The sequence below is a fragment of the Centruroides sculpturatus genome, unplaced genomic scaffold, assembly GCF_000671375.1.
Source record: "Centruroides sculpturatus isolate CEXI.00-Female unplaced genomic scaffold, Cexi_2.0 scaffold1128, whole genome shotgun sequence".
NCBI lineage: Eukaryota > Metazoa > Arthropoda > Arachnida > Scorpiones > Buthidae > Centruroides > Centruroides sculpturatus.
Genome location: NW_019385590.1, coordinates 80,859 through 102,210, shown reverse-complemented (window position 1 = coordinate 102,210; position 21,352 = coordinate 80,859). Strand labels below are relative to the sequence as shown.

Sequence of the window (21,352 nt, the reverse complement as noted above, 5' to 3'; positions counted from 1 at the left end):
AATGTCAAGCTAGCGAAAGGGTTACATTTTAACCTATGCGACAATTGAGATAAACAATGTTTTACTGTATCTAAACATGAATATGTTTAGATAATATTCTCGAGAGTTTCTAACACTAAATTTTTAAGAATTTAAATATTTTCCTATATGACCTCTGCTGTAAAGACTAGCTAGATTTAATGCATATGAACATTATCTTAATAAATAAAAATATATCAGATGTCTTTTAATTTATTATATTGCAGGAAAAAATACTCTCGAGAATCAAGATAACAGTCACACCCCTTCAAGAAATATCAATATTGTACATTTTTAGCGAAGGGAGGTCACACAGTGAAACTGTACAATCTATAACATATTATTTATAAGAAAACATATAGAATTATAATAAATAAATAATTACATTTAAATTAAATATTAATTTTTATATAATAAATTTATGTATGACTTTTATATTTTGAATAAATTTAAAAGTTATGAGCTAAAATTCGTTTTTAAATTAATCTTTTTTTGCTTAAAAACTTGGAAAGTGTTATATAATGTAAGAATAATTTTTAAATTTCTTTAAAAAAGACATTTATTACGTCAAGAAAAATTGAAAAATATATTCTGAGTATATACAGTATTTTGATTAAATGTAGCAAAACATCGATTTAAAGAACCATTTTAACCATTTATTTTTTATCTTTTTAAACGAAGTACAGTACAAGGAATTCCGATTTCCTCTTCTTAATGAACATGACAGGAAATATTGACAGGACCTCTTACACTTTATACGATAAAATTCATATAAAGTTTTATTTCTGTCATATACATTATATTACGTGGAATAATCAAAGTAAGCTTGAGATTTTTATTTATAAACATTATCATGTCAACAATTTTTGAAAGTTTTTTTTAACTTAAAAGAAGAAAAGCTATTTAAAACATTTTAAATATCTAAAATAATATTTATTTTAAAATTTAAAAAATGTAATAAGATATTATAAAATAAAAATTTTTACATGAAAATAATTTAATTACCGTGTTAATTAATGCATTTTAAGATTTTGGTTGCCTTGTCAAGAAAGAAATTTTCTGTCGACGACATAATTAACATTTTTGAATATATCTAATAAATTAAAAAGTACTTTATATCAAAAAATATAAAATAAATAATGCAAAATAATAATAATATTTAAATATAATAAATAAGCTAAATAAATCATCATTGCAAGAGCTAATCTAATTTTAAAATAGATTATGAATGCTTTGAAAAAAGATGAAAATCATTTAAACGAGATCTAAAATATATGTAAAAGGTGGAGAATTTTTACTAATTTTAAAGGATGTTGTTGTTCGGTGTTCGGCCTTAGACGAAATTTTGTGTTAGTGCCTTTAATTTCCCAATTCTCGTGATTACTTGAGGCAAACACGCAAATTGATGACATTTTAAGGGTTATAACTTTAATTCTAACTCTATTCGATTATAGCTACAGGGTCGACAACTACATATCGACTGAGATGAAGAGAGAGGAAAGGAATTCAACAGGTTAAAGGTTACAAAAAATAATAAACATAGGTTTGCGCCTCATCAGACGGGAAATGCGTTGCATACCTTTTAACATTTATATTAAGCTATTCTTACTAAAGTAATATAGTTTATATTCTACTTTTATTTGTAAATTAAATAATAAATTCCTAACTTTAACAATTTTCTAAAATCAAAAATTTAATTAAAGTTTGAATGACATATTTAATTAATTTTTTATTAATAAGGAAAGATATATAAATTTTTAAATTCTAGCGAGACATGACTGGATGTTTACGTGACATGATTTTAACATTAACTTGAAGAAGAAATTAGAGTGTATATAAGGATGATGTAATATCTCCATATATACAATATCCTTGAATAGATAGTGTAATAATTAAACAACAGTATAGTGAATTAATATTTTATAAGAGCGCATTCCTCGATTCATTCACAATAATGGAAAGTGTCAGATATAAGACAAATCATAACAAACCTTAAGGAAACTACAAGAGAGATGCTTACAAGAGAATGTAAGAAGCTTAAGAATTATCCACTTATCAAATGTAATTAAGGTATGTTTATTTAATGAACAAATTTGATCTCTTTTAATAAAATGGTTGTTCGTTTGTTATTGCATTATCATAATAAACATTACCATCAATTGATTCAATTATGTAATTATGCAGAATAAAGGTTTAAATGTAAAAAATGTTATTTTATTTTACTTTATTTAGTCTACGAATTTTTTCTAGTTAATTAGTTACAATAATAATTACAGAACTTTATTAATTAATCTTTTAATTTTTATTACGATAAAATAACAAGACAAATATTTTTTTACCATCAAAATAGAAATCATATCTAAAATTAGGTTTTATAACCGAAGGATAAATTACATTTTATTTATTTAAGAAATAACTCTGTTCCTCTATAAATATAATACTTAATAAAGATAATTGTTTTTTTTTATTTTGTTAACCACAAAAAGAGGTTTAGCGACGAAAATAATATTTAATCATTGCAAAATTAAATAAATAAACAAAATTGTTTCGATTTTAATATTTTAAATATAAAATTTTTATAGTTAATGTATTTTTAATAATTTTTAAAAGATTTATGTAGAATGTTTAATGATTTTATGCTTTTTACTATCAAATAACTTTAATTTTTTTAATATTTATATTAACTTTATAAAAGTTAAAGGCAAAGATATATAATAAAAATTATATAATAAAATTAAAACAAATCTAATGTTTATAGTTACGTGATTCAAATTTTTTTTAATGTGTCTGTGATTCACGCTAGCTTATTTATTAAAAATATTTCCACTATATATATAAGTTATAATTTTAAAATGTAAAGATTTTTAATAAAATAAATATTAAATTGCATAACTAGTAACATTCCTACTGTATATAGTTATTCATAAAACAGAAAACACAAATTAATGTTAAAATTTGCTAAATTTAACATTATTATCAAAATAGCATTAAAGTTCAAAATTTTGTTAAAGTACCCAATAATATTATTAAACAATGAATTTTAATGTAAAATTTAAGTGTTAAATATTGAAATTCTGTAATGTTAACTTTTACTATTAATCTAAATTTAAGATATACTTAATTTCTAAATTGCGTAGTTTCGTTAAAGTAATTAAAATCGAAAAAGACTTAGATATAATTTTGAAAATGAAAGTCATGCTATAATTGGTTAAATTCTTTTTAAATAATCGTGTAGTGATCGATATCGCTGACGTCACTCCTAACAATATTCAATTTCAGTTGCAGCCAATCAGAGAAAAGATTCATAGAATTTTGGTGACTTAATTATAAAAACGTATTAATTGTTATTATATAATAAGAAAAAAAAAACATCATTACAATTCCGGACTTTCATCTACCTAACTCCGTTCTCGAGACTAAGGAAGGACAGACAGACAGATAGGCGACAATGGGAATTTATAGATCTACAGTTTTTTTCAAATTTCAGACCAAATAATACAATTTTAATTTGAACCTTGCCTACCATTTTGGGAGATTCAGGAACAAATCCAGACGGACTATCCTAGAAATTTTTTGAGGATGGTTCATTCTGAAAGGGTCGAGCCTGTCTCTCACCACCCGGCTGCTCCATTGTGGGCCTGGCCGAATCTACGATGATTATAGTACCCACGGAGGAAAGTTCCATAAACAAAAACTCTATGATACATTTAAAAGTTAATTATTTAAATGATATAGTTATAAATTTTAAATTGAATTTTAAATTATTTAAAATTTACATGAAATAAGAACTAACAAATAAAGGTAAAAAAAATAACAAACTAAAAACAAAACAAACAAACAAAACAAAAAAAAACAAAATAACAAATAAAAAACTAACAAATAAATTAGAGATTTAAAAGCAAATATTTAAAAAATAGAATTTATAATTAAAATTTTAAGCTTAATATTAATGTTTAAAATTTCCGAAAAAATAAAAATTAAGTATTTTATATTAGAAAAATTAAATCATAAATTAGTTTCCTTTTAAAAATAATTTATTGGACATTATAAAATTTTCCATTTAAAAATAATTGAGATTAATGGCGGATGTCGAATTGTCGAGAAAAAAAATTATAATTATAATTTTATAATGAACACTCCACTTCCTCTTTTAGAATAACAAGGAAATCTAGTATCAAAATGTGTTTCATCAGACTTTTTCCTGTAGCTCTTGAAAGAACTTCAGTTTCATTTCCTTATATGTAAAAGTAACAAAAATTCAGATTCTAGTCCACAAGAATTTGTTAGATTATAATTTTTTGCATTATTTTGAAATTTTAAGATAGTAATAAATATGCTTTTAATATTTATATGTTTAAAGAAAAATTCAATTCAATAATTTAAATGTTTATCTAGTAGTGTGGTTCTTAACCAAGGGTTTTCAGGGGTCCGTAGGATTGGAAGGAAAATTAACTTATTATCTTAATTTTGTGTTATTGTGTGGAATTGTTAATTATTGTGTTAAGAATGAGGCCCATATATTACCATATCATGTGTTATTTTTTATTTTAATAAATGTATTTCTATATAGCCAGTTTCTTTTATTTTATGCATTTAAAAACATTATTCCGAGAAGGATCCGTGACTTTTACCTGACTAGAAAAGGGGATCCATGGAACAAAAACAGGTAAGAATCCTGATTTAGTATAATAGATAGTAAAAATGTTTAAAATAAACACATTGTAATTGGAACAAAATTATAGAAATAGTATCAAAATTATGGAAATTAGACATTGGTATTAAAATACAATTATATTAGCAGCTTTAGACGAAGTTATCTTGCTGTAAATAATTTTAAACCATTAGCAAATTTGTATTAAACGCCATTGTAACATACTACAACAGAAACAATCTCGCCCAAATAATAAAGTATCATACAGTAGATAAACGGTAATTCATTTTATAACATCAAAACAGTAAAGCCTTATTGTCTATAACTGAAGTAATTTTTGTAAGTAAAATATTTAACGATGAAAGTGAAATTATCTTGAAAACCATACAATATAGGCTAATCAAACTGACAAATTATTAAAATTAATGTAAATATTAGCTAAAGTTTAAACATAGATAGAATATCATCATGACGATTAAATTAAATACTTTAAATTTAATAGAATGCAAATATAGTAATTAATTTATTAATTATCAAACTTCTCATTCACGATAATTTTATGATCATTAATGATAATTTAGTGACGTAACTGCTATGTCTATATGAATAACAAAGTAACTTTTCATTTAAAATTTAATTAATATATGTAAAGTATATTACGCAATGAGTCAACAAAGAAAATTTTAAAATAATAATTTATACTTAAAAATGAATGAGATATTTACTTTGATAATAAATTAATTTTAAGATGAATTGATAAAAGTTGAATTCAATAATATTATATACAGTATAAACAAAGTTCATTTTATTAAAGTATTCACATACTTTTAAATAATATTATAATATATAAAAATTCTTAACAACTTCTGTGCCTTTTGTCGAAACTTTCCGAAATTTTGCACTGACATTTATATATTAGAGATTGATCCTATGAAAGTTTGGTATTACAGGTTGAAGGAGACTAGATGGTCATGTGTCATTTCTCGAGTGGGGTCGGATTTAATGATTATTTTACTTGTTATTAGCATTTACCTCTTTTTAAAATAAAACTCATCTCTATCCTTTAAGCATTTTGCCATTTTATAATAATTAATATAAAAAGTTTTTAAAACAAAATCTCATAAAAGATGACGTTACACACAATTTTAACTCTTGCCAGGAAAGTTTCACGCGACTTGTTGCTAAACTTTTTAAAAATATCTTTAACTTCAGTAATGAAATATCGTTTAAAAAAATGTTGTTAACTTAAATTTTGTTTAATTACATTAAATATAAGTCTTTAATATTATTTATACATAATAGACAAACGGTTTTCTAACGAATGTACTGTCTTTACTAGTCCACCAGTGGCCGAGTGGATAACGCCACTGAATACTGGTCATGAGTTCACGCCTCGCCAACGAACTGGTTTCTTCACGTTTGTAACAAAATAAGGACTAGTTTTCCATAAGACCTCCCAGGAGGCAGATTGTCCCAGTGTCGTGTTGCTGTAAACAAATAAATCAAACTGTCTTTACTAATGCAATTAATTTTCAATGCTTACCATCGCAAATATGATATAATATTCTGTCGTTTTTAAGATGAACCGTTGTTCCCAGTGTCCGATTATTCGTTTTTCATTATCAGTGGCACACAGTACCGTCGAGAGGAGGAACTGAAATTTTTCCCGGATGTGGAGAAAACTTACGGGTCGTAGTGATTCCTACCCCTATAAAATTAATGTTATTTTTACTAATAGAAAATAAAACCTTTAAAATTGTTCTTATTAATAAAGAAACACTATGCATATTTCATATCTTCAAAAAAGAAAAATGGCTAAAGGGATCGACCCGGGCCCAATACAAACTCTCAATGGTCCTGGTGGCACAAGATGGATGTATCCCATATGCTAAATACTCTACTTTTCTGTTATGTTTCTCTAAATCCATCTCTACGTTTGACTAAAGCCAAAATCGAAACCAAAACTATTCATACTTTTCTAGGGTACGCAAATTACATCTTTTGTATAGTGACCGCCGGGACACTAATACCTGAGCACTTTAACGGGTTACACCGCAATTTATTGATTTTATTAGATAATAAATTATAATTTTTTAATATGTACTGTATACATATAAAGAAGAAGGCCAAGCAAATTGAATATATGGAAAAAAGTGGATCATACATTACTTTCTAATAACGAAATTAGGCTATATTGCATCGACATTTGAGGTCAAACAATGCTGAAAAGCACTGTTTTCTTCAAATGAAAAGTACAGATGCCTGTACTCTTCGTTAGGTAAAAAACCAAATTAACTGCCTATATAACCAAAGTGAACTCATTATTTTATGCTGTGTTTAGAGTAATGTAATGTCATTCATTCTGCAGAGATCAAAAAAGTAAAAAAAAAAATTACTGAGTGTTTCATAGATTTTTCATAAAGGTGATTCTCTTTTTACTTAGTTAAAGTGAATCGTTTGCAATACCCGAGATTAACGTTATTTTTTTCTTGTATTACATAGTTAACGAAAAAATAATTGGATCATGGTAAGTGCAAGAAGATCCATAATATCAACCACAATATACGTTTAAGTATTGCTCAATTTAGTGTTTTATTTAATTACTAAAAGTTAAGTGATCCATTTTGTCTGCCCTCCTCTACAGCGAAACCTGCGAGAGGCGGAACTTATAAGACGGTAACTTGGAAAAGTCTAATAATTGCACTTACAGTATATTAGCATCAACCTCAATCAAAATTTTTTTAGACAATATCTTGTCTAACAAGTAAGATTGATTTCATACCAAAACCAGTCCAGTCACATCAGTCATGTCAATGGGAGGCACAGATTTTTGCGCTACTCAAGTAGTCAAAAGCGATAATGTGATTTTTAAATCAAGAAATGATTCGTAACTGATTTCCTAATATCAGTTATATTAATTAATACGTGATGTGATCACAGTTTGCTGACATGAATGAAAATATTCTATTGCTAGTTAATGTCACGAATAATGTAACATAATAATATTACGTCACAATTCTAACATAAATATTATAATAATAGAATAATGTTTGAAAATATATGCCTAGCACCGGCAAAAGACTGATCTAAACTGATGAAAATTCCAATAGTAAAGTCCATTCCAGTCGCGTCAGGACTGGAATGGCATGCGTTAGTTTGGTGCGAAATCAGCCTAAGGCAGAACTTTTGAGAAGTGAACGGAAAGCTGTATGTGTTATATTGTACTTTTGTTATTAAGATCTGTCAAAGACGGAAACTCAAACAAGTATTGAATAGAAAAGCCTGGCACAAGGACATTAGAAATGAAATGAAATCAAATCTATCGACATTTATTTTATTTGTGATAATTAATTTTAGGAAATAGTTTAATTAAATATTATCATAGTCGACGTTAAGGAATTAAGCGAAATAGACGCCAACACACACACCCTTACACCCATACCTACATACACATACATACATATTCACGGAATTTTTTTTTTGCCTTTTTTTTTTTTTTTTAATTTTGGGGGTTCAAGAGGTCTCAAAACGTGGAGATTTGCAAATTACTCGGAGGGTAACATTTGACACGATTCTAATACTTTCCCTTCTTATAACGGAAAAAGAAAGTAAAAAAATCGAATATAACGAGAATTCTATTTTATTCATAAATGCATAAATTAATCTTTATCGTCTTGAAAAGTTTCGTTAATTTTCCGTAACTAATACGGTACTATAATTAATTCTAATCATTTCGTTCAATTAATCCACTTTGCACCGATGCACTTTTCTGATATAAATTTTGCATGCACTACTGGCAAGGAAGTGAAATGTGTTTTAAAAAAAAAAAACTAGTAAAATTTAATAAGTAATCTCGAATATCTACATTAAATTTTACAATAAATTTAAATATATTTTGGTTCTTACTCAGGCAAGTGGCGAAGAGTATCTGCCATTTTCGAAATGAAATAGGTCTTCGTGACTAGAGCGAATGGGATCGCAAGAGATGTCCTAATGGCTATATTTTGATATACAAATTTTCAGTGTGCAAAAGAAGAAACTTGATAAGTTTAATTTTATGATTTTATGAGAAACTTCTGAATTTCTGTAAGAATTTACAATTTTAGGCTGTAACGTTTTCTGTTTCCGTTCGAATTTTTGCTACACATTACGCGCGTTTGTTCTTGTTCGAAGTCCATTTCTGTCTTTACAGCAGAAACAGTGCTCTGTTTTCCCAATGTTAACACTTTTTAAAAATAACATATTACCGAAATTTTAACTATCACACCATTAATTACGAAGAAGTAAAAAGCAGAGAGCTTGAAACTATCGAGCTAGAGCGAGTAAACCAACAGAGATGGCGTCTGTAGTCTATGTTTTCAGTGAGAAGTTTCACTTAGAACACGCGTACTTGGTTCACAATTCTTGTTTATTTATTTATTTCTGTTCAGAATGTATACATGAATGTATATTTTACATTCTACGTCTGTTTCCTTTTATTTTCAAGCCAGTAAATATTATAAATACTATGTCTAAAAATGACTATTTCTTTGTTTCATTTAAGCCAGAAAGTTTATAGAATCTTGTGCAGTTTCGGCTTTCGCAAGTTTACTTGTGTAAAGTTTGTTTCTTAATAAATTAAAATTCAAATTTTAACATTTACTTTAAAAAATCATTAAACACTAAATTTTTATTTTTAATTAAAATCAGTATGTAATTTTTTTATATGTTTTTCCGAAATTTTATTTAAAAATTTTACAGATGAATACAAAAGTTTCAATTTAAAATNAATTAGTAAGCTTTAGTTTTGTAAAAAAAAAATTCTTTTATTAGTGTTAATTATTTTAAATGAAATCAAAATTTAAAATATATTTTGCTTAAAAAATACTGACTATCTATGAAATCTTCAAGTTCATGTTGCAAATCTGAACGAAAAGTTTACCATTTCAAATACAATTCATGAGACTTGTAACCTATTTACATTTTTTTTTTTTAGAGAAAAAGTATCAGACAAGAGATTTGCTAAATATTTAATGAATAATTTTACTCAAAACATCTTCCCTTGGGACAGAAATTGAATTCTTTCTTCGTTTGATCCGAATCGATTTTGCTATTGCCATTGGAATTCTTCGCGTATTTATTGAAGGAATGAAATTCACATTTGTTTGAAATGTTTTCGAAATATTTTATCGTAGTTGAACCATTGTTTCATTCCAGTGACTTTTCATCTTTTCAAAAACAAAAAGCGATTTTATTTTTTATTTTTAATTAAAATCAGTATGTAATTTTTTTATATGTTTTTCCGAAATTTTATTTAAAAATTTTACAGATGAATACAAAAGTTTCAATTTAAAATATGTATCAATATTTAGAATATCTCTGAAATTTTCTGTAAGGATTTACAATTTTAGGCTAAACACTTTATTATCAGTTATAGCTTTTTCTCTCTGAGCTTTATATAATGCTGTGTAATGTATAATTTCTAAAAAAAGACCTGCAATAAAAAAAGATTGTTCTTAAAGTATTGTATGTAGTAACTTTACCTTTAGGGATTTAGTTGAATATCGACTACAAACGTTTATCTGAAGCTAGAAAAAATAACTTAGAAGAATTTATTCGCACTGCTTAGGGTTTGACCACCTGAGAAGGATCACATAAGACATTAAATTGTTTTCTTTATTACTACAAAAAAGGGATTTAAAGTACTCTCAACAAATTCTCACTCATTTGACAGTTTAATTAAGTTATTATTAAGCAAGAATTTATATGATTTTTTTAATTTAAATTGTTTAAGATATTATATTAAATTTAAAAATAAAAGTATTTTTGGACTGTTTGAACTAAAAAATAAACATGTTTAAACTACATAAAGAAGTAAGTTGACATCTTGTCACTTGAAGTGTTTATCGAATATGTCTTTTGACAAAAGCACGTGTCTTTGTATAATATATCAAATTTTTTAAAAATCATCATCATTATTTAAAAAATCTCTTTTCAGTTGCAAAATTCTTAAAACTTCTCTGTCAATAAAGTAATTAATATTATTTTTACTTTAATTACCTCTCTGATATTGGAACTTTTAGATTTTCTCACACGAAAATTTACTTCTAGATGAACAATACTTAAAATATATTATATTATATAAAAGAATGAAAGTATTACTGTAAGTTAATAATATATACGATTATTATTAAAAATAAATTAAAATTGCGTACAATTTCATTTCGATATTTGCTTTCTACGGTTTTTTTCATTCATATTTCTACAGAAATATCTTTTTTCGTGATGATAATTTTTATATCTCTGATAATTTGAAAAAGAGGAAAATGAAGCGAAAGAATTTGTAATGTAGAAAGTAGAATAATATCAGCAACTTTGACATTTGTGCTCATTAAGGTGATTTATTAAGGGACAATGCTCTTATCTTAAGTGCCACCTGTTTGTGAATGGAAAGTCATTTAGGGTATTGTCATTGGACACTTATTGTCATTTTACTGATAAAGAATAATTCTAAAAATGAGAATTTTATGCTTACTAAAATATAAACACATTGAAAAATATAACGCACGGATATAAATTTATAACTTACACGTTTCCAATTTTCTACATTTATACAACAGTTGTAATATGCAATATTACGTATAATCATTGTAATTATATAGTTTTCGATAAATATTTAAAATAATAAAATTAGTAAGCTTTAGTTTTGTAAAAAAAAAATTCTTTTATTAGTGTTAATTATTTTAAATGAAATCAAAATTTAAAATATATTTTGCTTAAAAAATACTGACTATCTATGAAATCTTCAAGTTCATGTTGCAAATCTGAACGAAAAGTTTACCATTTCAAATACAATTCATGAGACTTGTAACCTATTTACATTTTTTTTTTTTAGAGAAAAAGTATCAGACAAGAGATTTGCTAAATATTTAATGAATAATTTTACTCAAAACATCTTCCCTTGGGACAGAAATTGAATTCTTTCTTCGTTTGATCCGAATCGATTTTGCTATTGCCATTGGAATTCTTCGCGTATTTATTGAAGGAATGAAATTCACATTTGTTTGAAATGTTTTCGAAATATTTTATCGTAGTTGAACCATTGTTTCATTCCAGTGACTTTTCATCTTTTCAAAAACAAAAAGCGATTTTATTTTTTATTTTTAAATATTGATACTTGTGTAACTTTAAATCTACACTTTCAATGCTAATTATAAATTTCAAAAAATTCTTTATAATAATTTTCTAATATATTTTAATAATGTTTAAAAAAAGAAATTGTTATTTAACAATTCTTATTATTAAACGTAGAAAAATTCACAATATAGCATTGAATTTCTAAAAATCTAAATACTTTCATGCTGAATTTTAAGTATTCATAACTCGGTAAATTTTCAAATAATTATAATATTAATTAGTTAATTTTTAATGTCTTAATATAATTGAAGCTATTATTAAATATATAAATATTGAACACCTTATTTACTGCAAAAATTTTTACTGTAAAAAGTACTTTTAGTCTAATTTTTGATTGCTTCATTTTAATTTAATTCAATTGATTCTTGCTTGATTAAGTACCATCCATTCTCTATACAACGCTAATTAGATATAATGTTCGGTTACATCGAGGGGCCTGCTAATATAGCTACACAATTCTAATGTAGCAGCAGAGTAACGGTAAATAAAAGCCTAAATTATAATAGTATTCAAGATAAACATGGAAAAATCCTAATATAGAGAAGAGAAACAGAAACAAATGTCACTAACTTATGTAATATAAACACGTATTACTCGAATGCTTTTCAAAAATAATAGGTCAAATCATTTTTTAAAAAAATGAAAATTGGCAAAAAATTCTATTTATAATTTTTCTTACGTTTTTAAAAAAAGGGTTTTTTATACATTCGTAAATGTTTCTGTATTATTCTATTTGTTTCGATTCGGAATATTCTACAAGTTCGATATATTGGGTACTGTTATATCGAGAATTGACTGTGTAATATATCAAACTGTATGAGAAAATACTAACATAAAATAATATAATTCTACTATATATATACACTAAATTTTATGTTTGATCAAATTAACAATCGTGGAAAAAATGATGCCATTCTGCAAAGAAAACTGATAAAAACAGAACTCTATTTTTTCTGTAAGAACATATTTAAAATTCTAAATTATTAAAATTTTTTATCAGTCTGAATTGTTATCGAATATATTTTAATAATAATTTATCTCTGCTTAAGTACGAAAACATTAATCATAAGTATCGACTGACAATTTCAATTATAATATTCTGGATTTGAATACTGATCCCACATTTAATTTGGAATATATCACGGTATACGATAAGCCACATTTTATATTTTTCATATTATAAACATAAAAAAAGAACTTTATTAAATTTTTATGAGTATAATATAATTTCTAATATAAAATGCAAAAAAATTCAATAATTTTTAACTAAGAATTTTGTGCTTATATGGTCCATCAATTATTTATTTCTTTACTTATCTGTTGGTATGTCTATTCACAAGATTTTTCAAAACTTAAAATAAAAGTATATAAAAATTAGCATAAAATTTCTTCCAAAATTAACTTGCAATAATCATTTGTGTTATAATATTTATTAGAGTAACTAAATCATAATAAAATTTTACGATATAATAATTATAAACTGCATAGTATTATAAGTGATGTATCTTATTACATCGGTCATGAAGAGATCTGTTAGTATATTATGACAGAATTTTCGGGCAGACATACACACGCGTGAAAGCATAAGAGCGTATGAACTTTCCATTATATATTATATATATAACAGCAGGTTTATATTTTTATAATACAAATAAAAATTCGTAAAAAATTATATTATAACATTTCAATAATTTGCCATATCATTCAATATTTTATTCCAAATTTTCTATTTTTGTTTACATACCATATTGAACAGATGTACTGTACAGTACTGTACAATACTAACAATTGAAAATTATGAGAATATATAAAATGAATTCCATTTTTTCTGATTTATAAATGACGTTTATTACGGTAGAACTTTCATTAATTATTACATTCTAAGTGTTGAAGTGTAAAATAATAAAATTAAAATTTTGTAGAATATTAATCAATTTAATACTTTGAAAATTTTTTTTATAAAAATAAATTATCCGCAAATATCTAAATTCCAAACTTCTACACAAGAATTCTAACGACGTTTTGGAATGCAAAAAAGTAATAATAAAATAAATAAATAAATGCCAATTTCGTTCATAAAGTTCAGGAAAAAATAAAATATTTTCCATTGCTCAAAATCAAAAGAACCAACAGAGAATTACCAATTCAATTTCTATTTATTTTTATTCATTTACAAGAAAACAAAGCATAAATATTTTATGTAATATTAAATATAGAGGCCATATATTTTATCAAGTCACAGAGCCAATTTATATAAAATATAATTTATTAATATATAAGCAAAAATATATTTAAACGTAATTAAAATATAAACAACTTTCTTAAGACAGTCGCATAATAATGCTCGCGCATATCTTGACTCGAATAATCTTATTTTTTTTCATTGGAAGAGGAGCAGGAATCAGTCAAGATAATTAACGTATCTACAACAAAGGTGTTAATCCAGAAACAATTTGAGCGTAAGGAATAGTCAGGTGGAAAAATGTAATTATTCTTCGGCACAACAATAACACGTCCTAAAGATGGTAAATGCTGACACAAAACAAAGCACTCGACCCGAACACAATTATTTAACTTCATTATCTTATTTTCTCAGATTTGTTTTATTTTTTACTTTACAATATTCTAGATAAAGAGAGTAAATCTCGTTTTTTGTCTATTTGCCAACATTTTTATGTTTTTAAAAAATATTATTGACCTTTCTGCTGGGACGAGTGCGGATTTTCTTATCTACTTAACCATTAATTTATAAATATTTTAGTGATATTATTTGGAGAATAGCGGTTAATTAGAATGTCCTTGTTTTGGCATCGACTTTAATTATATTTCTAATTTTACCTCTGGCATGATTAAGCAATTCATATTTTAGGTTTTCTAAGAGAGAAAAGATTAAGATCTTAAATATTTAAGAATAACGAAGATTGGAAATTTTATATAAAAAATTAAAAATCCTTCTATGAATGTAACTTTTTTATTTTTTAAAAAAATAATTATCTCTCTGGAAAAAATACTTCTATATATTTAAAAAGGGATTAATAAAAACAGACAAATCTTTCCAGAGTTATATCTTTAAATATTGGATTCTTAAAAGTAGAAAATTGTTCTCTTCCTTAAAAATCCAATATTTAGTTTAATTTTTAATAAAATTAATTTTATATACTCAGTAGTTATAGTAGACAATCTTTCTTATTAGTTAAAACTTTCAGTATTTTTTCAACACTTTTTGCAATTATCTATTACAACAAAATAACTTTCTAATAGAATATTTTCTTGTTTTAATTTAATGTGCTTTCTGTTTGAAAATATCTAAATATTTACGCCCAGAAAATTATGTCTTTATAACACACAATGTGTATGTAACGAAAAGATGTAATATTAATATTATAAATAAGAGAAAATAATGAGATACATTTTTTCTAATTTATATTTATTTATTTTTCTAAAAACTTATTTTAAAATATATAAAATTACATCTTTAGAAGTTTTGAAACTTTAAAATTTTATATTTTGTATATTGGAAACAAAGATATTTATTTTTAACGAGCAATTATTTATTGTGACATCGTCACAATGCCGGGCTGCAGTTTTTTAATCATAATTTTAATTTATTTAATTTAAAATATATGCTCTTCGCCTCAAATTTGTAGTGGTTTGCCCCTGTACATCATACTTTTCCTTTAACAATAGAGTCGTGCTGGTCATTTATCTGTCCTTTCAGGGAAAAATTTTGAATTGAAATAACGTTAATCGGGGCTCCTACTCCTAAGCTTTTCATATATTTCTTGATTTTCACTCCTTTTTCTAGATTTAAGAAAAGACAGACAGACCGCCAGACAGACGACAGTGGGAAATTATAGGACTACATTTTTTTCAAATCGCAGCCCAAAAAATAATAACAAAATTAAAGCATTATAACTTATATTCAGTTTCGGTTTTTCGAAGATATGTTATACTTACCATTATGCAAATAAAATCTATTATACTATAGTAAAAAAACACAAGTACTGTAACTATTGACACTGTTTCCACATCATAGTAAATTACTGTAATTATGCTTGCTGTAGTTAAGTGTAATTTTTGTTCATGTTTCCAATTTTATAATTTATTTTTCATTTTAATCCCATGAAAATGAATTAAATGTAACATCTTTTCTATTTATAAATAAATGAAGANTTGTTTATTATTTTGTATAGGCCAATCTACACACAACACTATTCTTACATTCCTATATTTACTTTGAGAACGATAATTTTAACCAATGCCACTAATTCAGATGTTAATGCAAGTCGAACGACCATTTAAAAACTAGATAAATTCGCAACTTTTGATTCAAATTAGAAAGTTTAAACCGCAAAGAATTTTTATAAGATGATTAATCATAATGTTAATGATTCATTTTATTGCTCTGGGGGACTCGAAATAGAATCATGGATGGATGGGTGGAAAAATCTGGATGGGTGGAAAAATTTCCAGGAATTTTTCGGGGGGATGGATGGTTCGTCCGGATATATTGAGTCAGGTGCCTCACTATCCAACAGCCCCATTGTGAGCCTGGCCGAACCCATAATAGGCTTGCCGAAAAAAGAGATCCTCTTAGTGCCCACTGGATGGAAAGAGTTAGTTCTTAAAAAGGAAAATAGTTTAATTTTGAGGGTCAGGATGAATTCTGTACAAAAAAAAACAAATGTAAATGCTAATAACGAATAAAATTGTCATTATGTCCAATTTTACTTCAGATATGACACACGACCCCCCTTTATCGCCCCATCTCCTCGACTTTTAATTACCAAAATTTAATATCATCAATCCTCCTAATAAGCAAAGCTCCCTGCAAAATTTCAGAAATTTCGACAAAAAGCACAGGAGTTATTAAGCTTCAAAGAAGGAGAAAAAAATCGCGCTCACCCTACACACAAAAAACATCTATACGTACACAAACATCCATACATACAGAAAAAGTCTCCGAATGCTTTTGCTTTTATCGACGTTTCAACGTGCTCTAAGTCCAAAAAATGAAAAATCTTCGGAAGTTATTTTTTGACCGATCGCCAGACTTTCCCTCTGTTATGTATAAAAAAGTCGAAAAATTAAAAATTGTCAAAAAACACATACTGTAAATCATTGTACGATTACGATTTTGCTGGATATTTTGTTTGCAAAGGAACATATTTACGAGAAAATGGTCCCTAATGGATTTCACCAATTTTATAAATGCAAACAGGCTTAACCAGACTCACAGTACCTCATTTACGACGTTAACAATTTTTCATGTTTTTCCAGTTTCTAGTGCATCTGCAATTAATTCTTTATAAGATTCATTTCGCGAAAAAGAACATAGGCCAAACTTGATTTGTTATCTTTATCTCTGAAATCGAATCGTTTTTCTACATGAGCTTACAGGCGTTTCTGGCAAAGTTACAGTACAATTGTTTATGAATTATACAATAGAATTCACAAAATACATATCATATTTTCTATATTAAAACTTATATGATAAAGTATATTATATTCTAGTAAAATATTGTAATATCTTGTATAATAAATTACCTAAACAAATTAACGATTTTTTAATTAGGAAGCGGATATTGGATTTCCTACAGGAATAACATACGATAGATTAGAAGCGGTGGATTATACTGACATCTATCATGTATTGAGAGTGAATTTCTACACAAAAAAACCTGACGAATTATCAAAAATGCTAGCAGTGATATATCCATTTGATATTTCGGTATGTTAAATAAATTTTATTACTAACTGATTATTTAATATGAATAAATAATTTTTATGCATAACCTTATATAAAATTAGAAAATGCTTTCTATAAATAATCAAAAAATTTAAATATTTTCATATATTAAACTTTTGATTCAACGTTGGTTATCAAGATGGAGTCCTCACAGAAACTATGATTATATTATTGCATTCAGATTTTAGAAAGTACAAAACAGTTGTAATCGTTATTGCAATTCTTTGCACAAATTACAACTGTGATAGTTTTTCCATTTCTTTCATATACAAAACACTTGCAATTAGAATATTATAATTACTTTTCGATTATCCTCTTGGACAATACTGTATAAGCATATAACTCTCTTCCTGTGTCCTACTGTTGTCCTCATGTTCATGGAGTGTTTTGTGATATGACTTTTCGTGCAACAGATAGTCATGTTGCTTCGAATGACGGCACTAATAGCCTATTCTACGTGCAAATTGCTTAATTAATATTAAAACAGTTAATTATAGTCAAATATTATACCAATAATTTCGATAAAATTTCAGCTTATGATTACTAAATTCACGTTGTATATTATGCATATGAAAGAACTAGCTGTTACTCGCGGCTTTTGCAAGCAAACCCCATTTACATTCAATATTTCAACAACCATAGTAATTGTTATATAACATCTACCGCTGAGAATAATGAGAATTGCCGAGAATCAAACGAACTATTTTCAATTTAATCAATTTTCTGGAACGTTTACAATCGTTGTATAAACGAATCAATATGCAATAACAAATTCGAATTTAAAACGGTTCGAACATTTTTAAAATCGACATAGATAAAAATATTTATAACAATGTCTGAAATGCTATTAATTTAATACACCTAAGTACTCGATGAAGACTAAATCCTCTCCTTATCCCGCCTACGGGAGAATTTCGAAAAATCCTTTCTTAGTGTGCATTCTCATGGCATACCCTACCACAACGCAGATAAAAACAAAAAAATCGCATCTAAAATAGTACAGTAGAAGCCGTTGTTCCGGTTAAGCCTTAATTCTTTTCCTCTCCCCCGCGGAGGAATTTCGAAAAATCCGTTCTTAGTGTGCGTTTCCATGACGTACCCTAACTGTCTACCAAATTTCACCACTTTAGGTTCAGCGGTCTGCTCTGGGCGATGATGAATCTGTGAGAAAGTGAGTCATTCAGTCAGTCAGGACAAGCAATTTTATATATTTAGATTATATAACTAATTATCTTATTCAATACAACAATCGACTATGACCATTTTAAAAAAGGTTTAAGTTTACCTTATTATAATTTTTAGTCTTTTACAATATTTGCTATGTATAGTGTTTTAACTTTTAGGCCTACTAATACGGATTTATAATAAATTTTTACATTTAGTGAATTTGAAATGACAAAATGTATACATTGTATTCAATTGAAGAAATAGTTACTTTATTTTTCTATTCAATGTTGCATATTGCATTAATAATTTTTTATTTAATTCTTTTAGGTGTGGATAGCAACAGTCATATTTTTCGTAATTAGCAGTTTGTCATTTTATTTTATCATCAATCATAGCCGAAAATTGCACGAAAAGAGAGAAATAAAGTTATACGACATCATATGGGCTCTTTTTGGATCACTTACTGATCAAGGTACCGTAACAATTCATTTTAATTTTTATATTTAATGACGTTATAAAATAACTAAACATTTAAAATATTTACTTATTTCGAATAATTTATTTAGGAAATGACATTTTTGAGATGGATAAAAGCAACAGAATAATGATATTTGCATGGCTAATTTCGTCGTTTATACTTGTGTCCAGTTACAGTGGGGCGATTATGTCTTTTATTATTCATGCCGGTCACGAAGAAGTTCCTCGTACATTTCAAGAATTAATTGCAGCAATTAAAGAAAATACCTATAGAGCTGGAGCTTTATTTCATACTGGAGTAGGAAAAAATGTTGATGTAAGGTTTTAACCATACGCTAATTCAATCTAAATTACTCTGTGATAACAATCTTGTTTCTATAAAAATCAGGGTGTATATTGTTTGGGACATTCAAAGGTATTAATACAACTGATAAAGACTTGCGTATAAAGTCAGACCTAGTAGAATAGTGCATAATAAATTACATTAATAATATAAAATTTATTTTTAAAACATTTTTAAAAACAAATTTTAAAGCGAAGTAAAAACTTTACTAAGCAAATTGATTGTTTTTTAGAAACAAAATTAAACAAACATCACTGTTCTTAGCCATGTATTATTATAATAGATTATTTCTAATGTAAAAATTATAAATGATAAACAGAAAATAATCTTATAATACGTATTATATACATATAATTTACGTATGTATACAAATTATTAAATATGAAAAATGAAAAATATATTAAATAACTTATCTAATATTTTCCCTGCTTAATTAAGTAATTTATTAAACGTTTAAAATAATTAGTGAGTTATCATTATTGATAGACTTATTTATCTACAATACTAGTTTAAACTTGAAGTTTCATCAATTTTTCGAGGAAATATTTTCGTTGAAAAATTGACCTTTTAAAAGAATATAAGTTTAAAGTTTATATGACCATAGGATGCTACTGAAACATCGCCGTTACTGTTTGGGATAAAGAAATTACACGAACAAGGAAAAGTCATAAATATTGGACCGAACGACGATGTTTACGAATTACTTTTGATGAAGAAATTTGCACTTATACACTACGATATAGACGGAAAAGCGTATACCAGTGCTTTGGGAATTAATAACTATATATATTCAAAAGAATCTCTTTATTCCCAGTATGAAATATTGGCTATAAGAAAGGAATTTCCATACAAACAACTTTTTAATAAATGGTAAGTTATTAATTAAAGGAATATTTCATTTTTTTTATTGATAATTATTTTTATCGTTTAGCATTCGTCGAATAATAGAAAGTGGATTATTTTGTTATACTGTAAATTATCAAGTAAATAAACTGAGACATACAAAGGTAATTCCAGAAAAAGATACGGATCCCAAACCATTAACAGTGGAAGATTTAATTGGAGCATTTTGTGTTCTTATAATTGGATACGTTTTATCAATTTCAGTATTTATTTTAGAGCTATTAACAAATGTAAGCAAATTTTCAAAGCTATTAAAATCAAAAAAGTCTACTTCAGTTTTTCTCAGCGAGTAAGGTGTTTCGAGAGTTTCCTAGTTTATTTCATTTAAGATCTAAAGATAAATATAAATATTTCAGTATGTTGGAAAACAATTACTAAATCTTGTTTAGTTTAAAATTCGTTTCTATCCATAAGAAGAAAAATCGCTTACTAATCTTTTAAGTAATATAGTTTTCAATCAAATTATAATTTTTTGTGTGTCTATGAACATTAGAAATATATAAAATTGACTTATTGAAAGTTCTTTCTGTAAATTACAATTATTTTTGAAAATAATTCAGAAAGAAAAAATATTTTTTCAGTAAAATATACAATTGATTCGAAAAGAAGACATTTAACCGCTATGTAAATCAAAGTTGTATTTTGATGTAGTTAATCAGCTAACATTAAGCTTCGATTCATATATTTCTAATTCCAAATATTGGAGCTTATATTTAAACAGACAATTTTTTAATATGCATTTCCGAAGATTTAAAATAGTGGTTCTATTCTTTTTTTTTTTTCATGAGATAGAATTATTTTTCAAACTGAAATAATGTAGCCTTACTTGTATTACTTATTCTTAAAAGTTTACTCTCGTAGTACAATA

General features: G+C 26.0%; 1 protein-coding gene across 1 annotated transcript; it reads left to right on the top strand.

Moving 5' to 3' along the window:
• The first annotated feature begins 4,669 nt into the window (after positions 1 to 4,669).
• Positions 4,670 to 20,807, top strand: LOC111640395 (glutamate receptor ionotropic, delta-2-like). Its single transcript, XM_023386403.1, has 6 exons — positions 4,670 to 4,684; positions 17,421 to 17,576; positions 19,089 to 19,233; positions 19,328 to 19,554; positions 20,186 to 20,451; positions 20,513 to 20,807. Exons 1-6 carry the CDS (start codon positions 4,670 to 4,672, stop codon positions 20,775 to 20,777), a joined length of 1,074 nt encoding a protein of 357 aa, XP_023242171.1. The 3' UTR covers positions 20,778 to 20,807.
• The last annotated feature ends 545 nt before the right edge of the window (positions 20,808 to 21,352 follow it).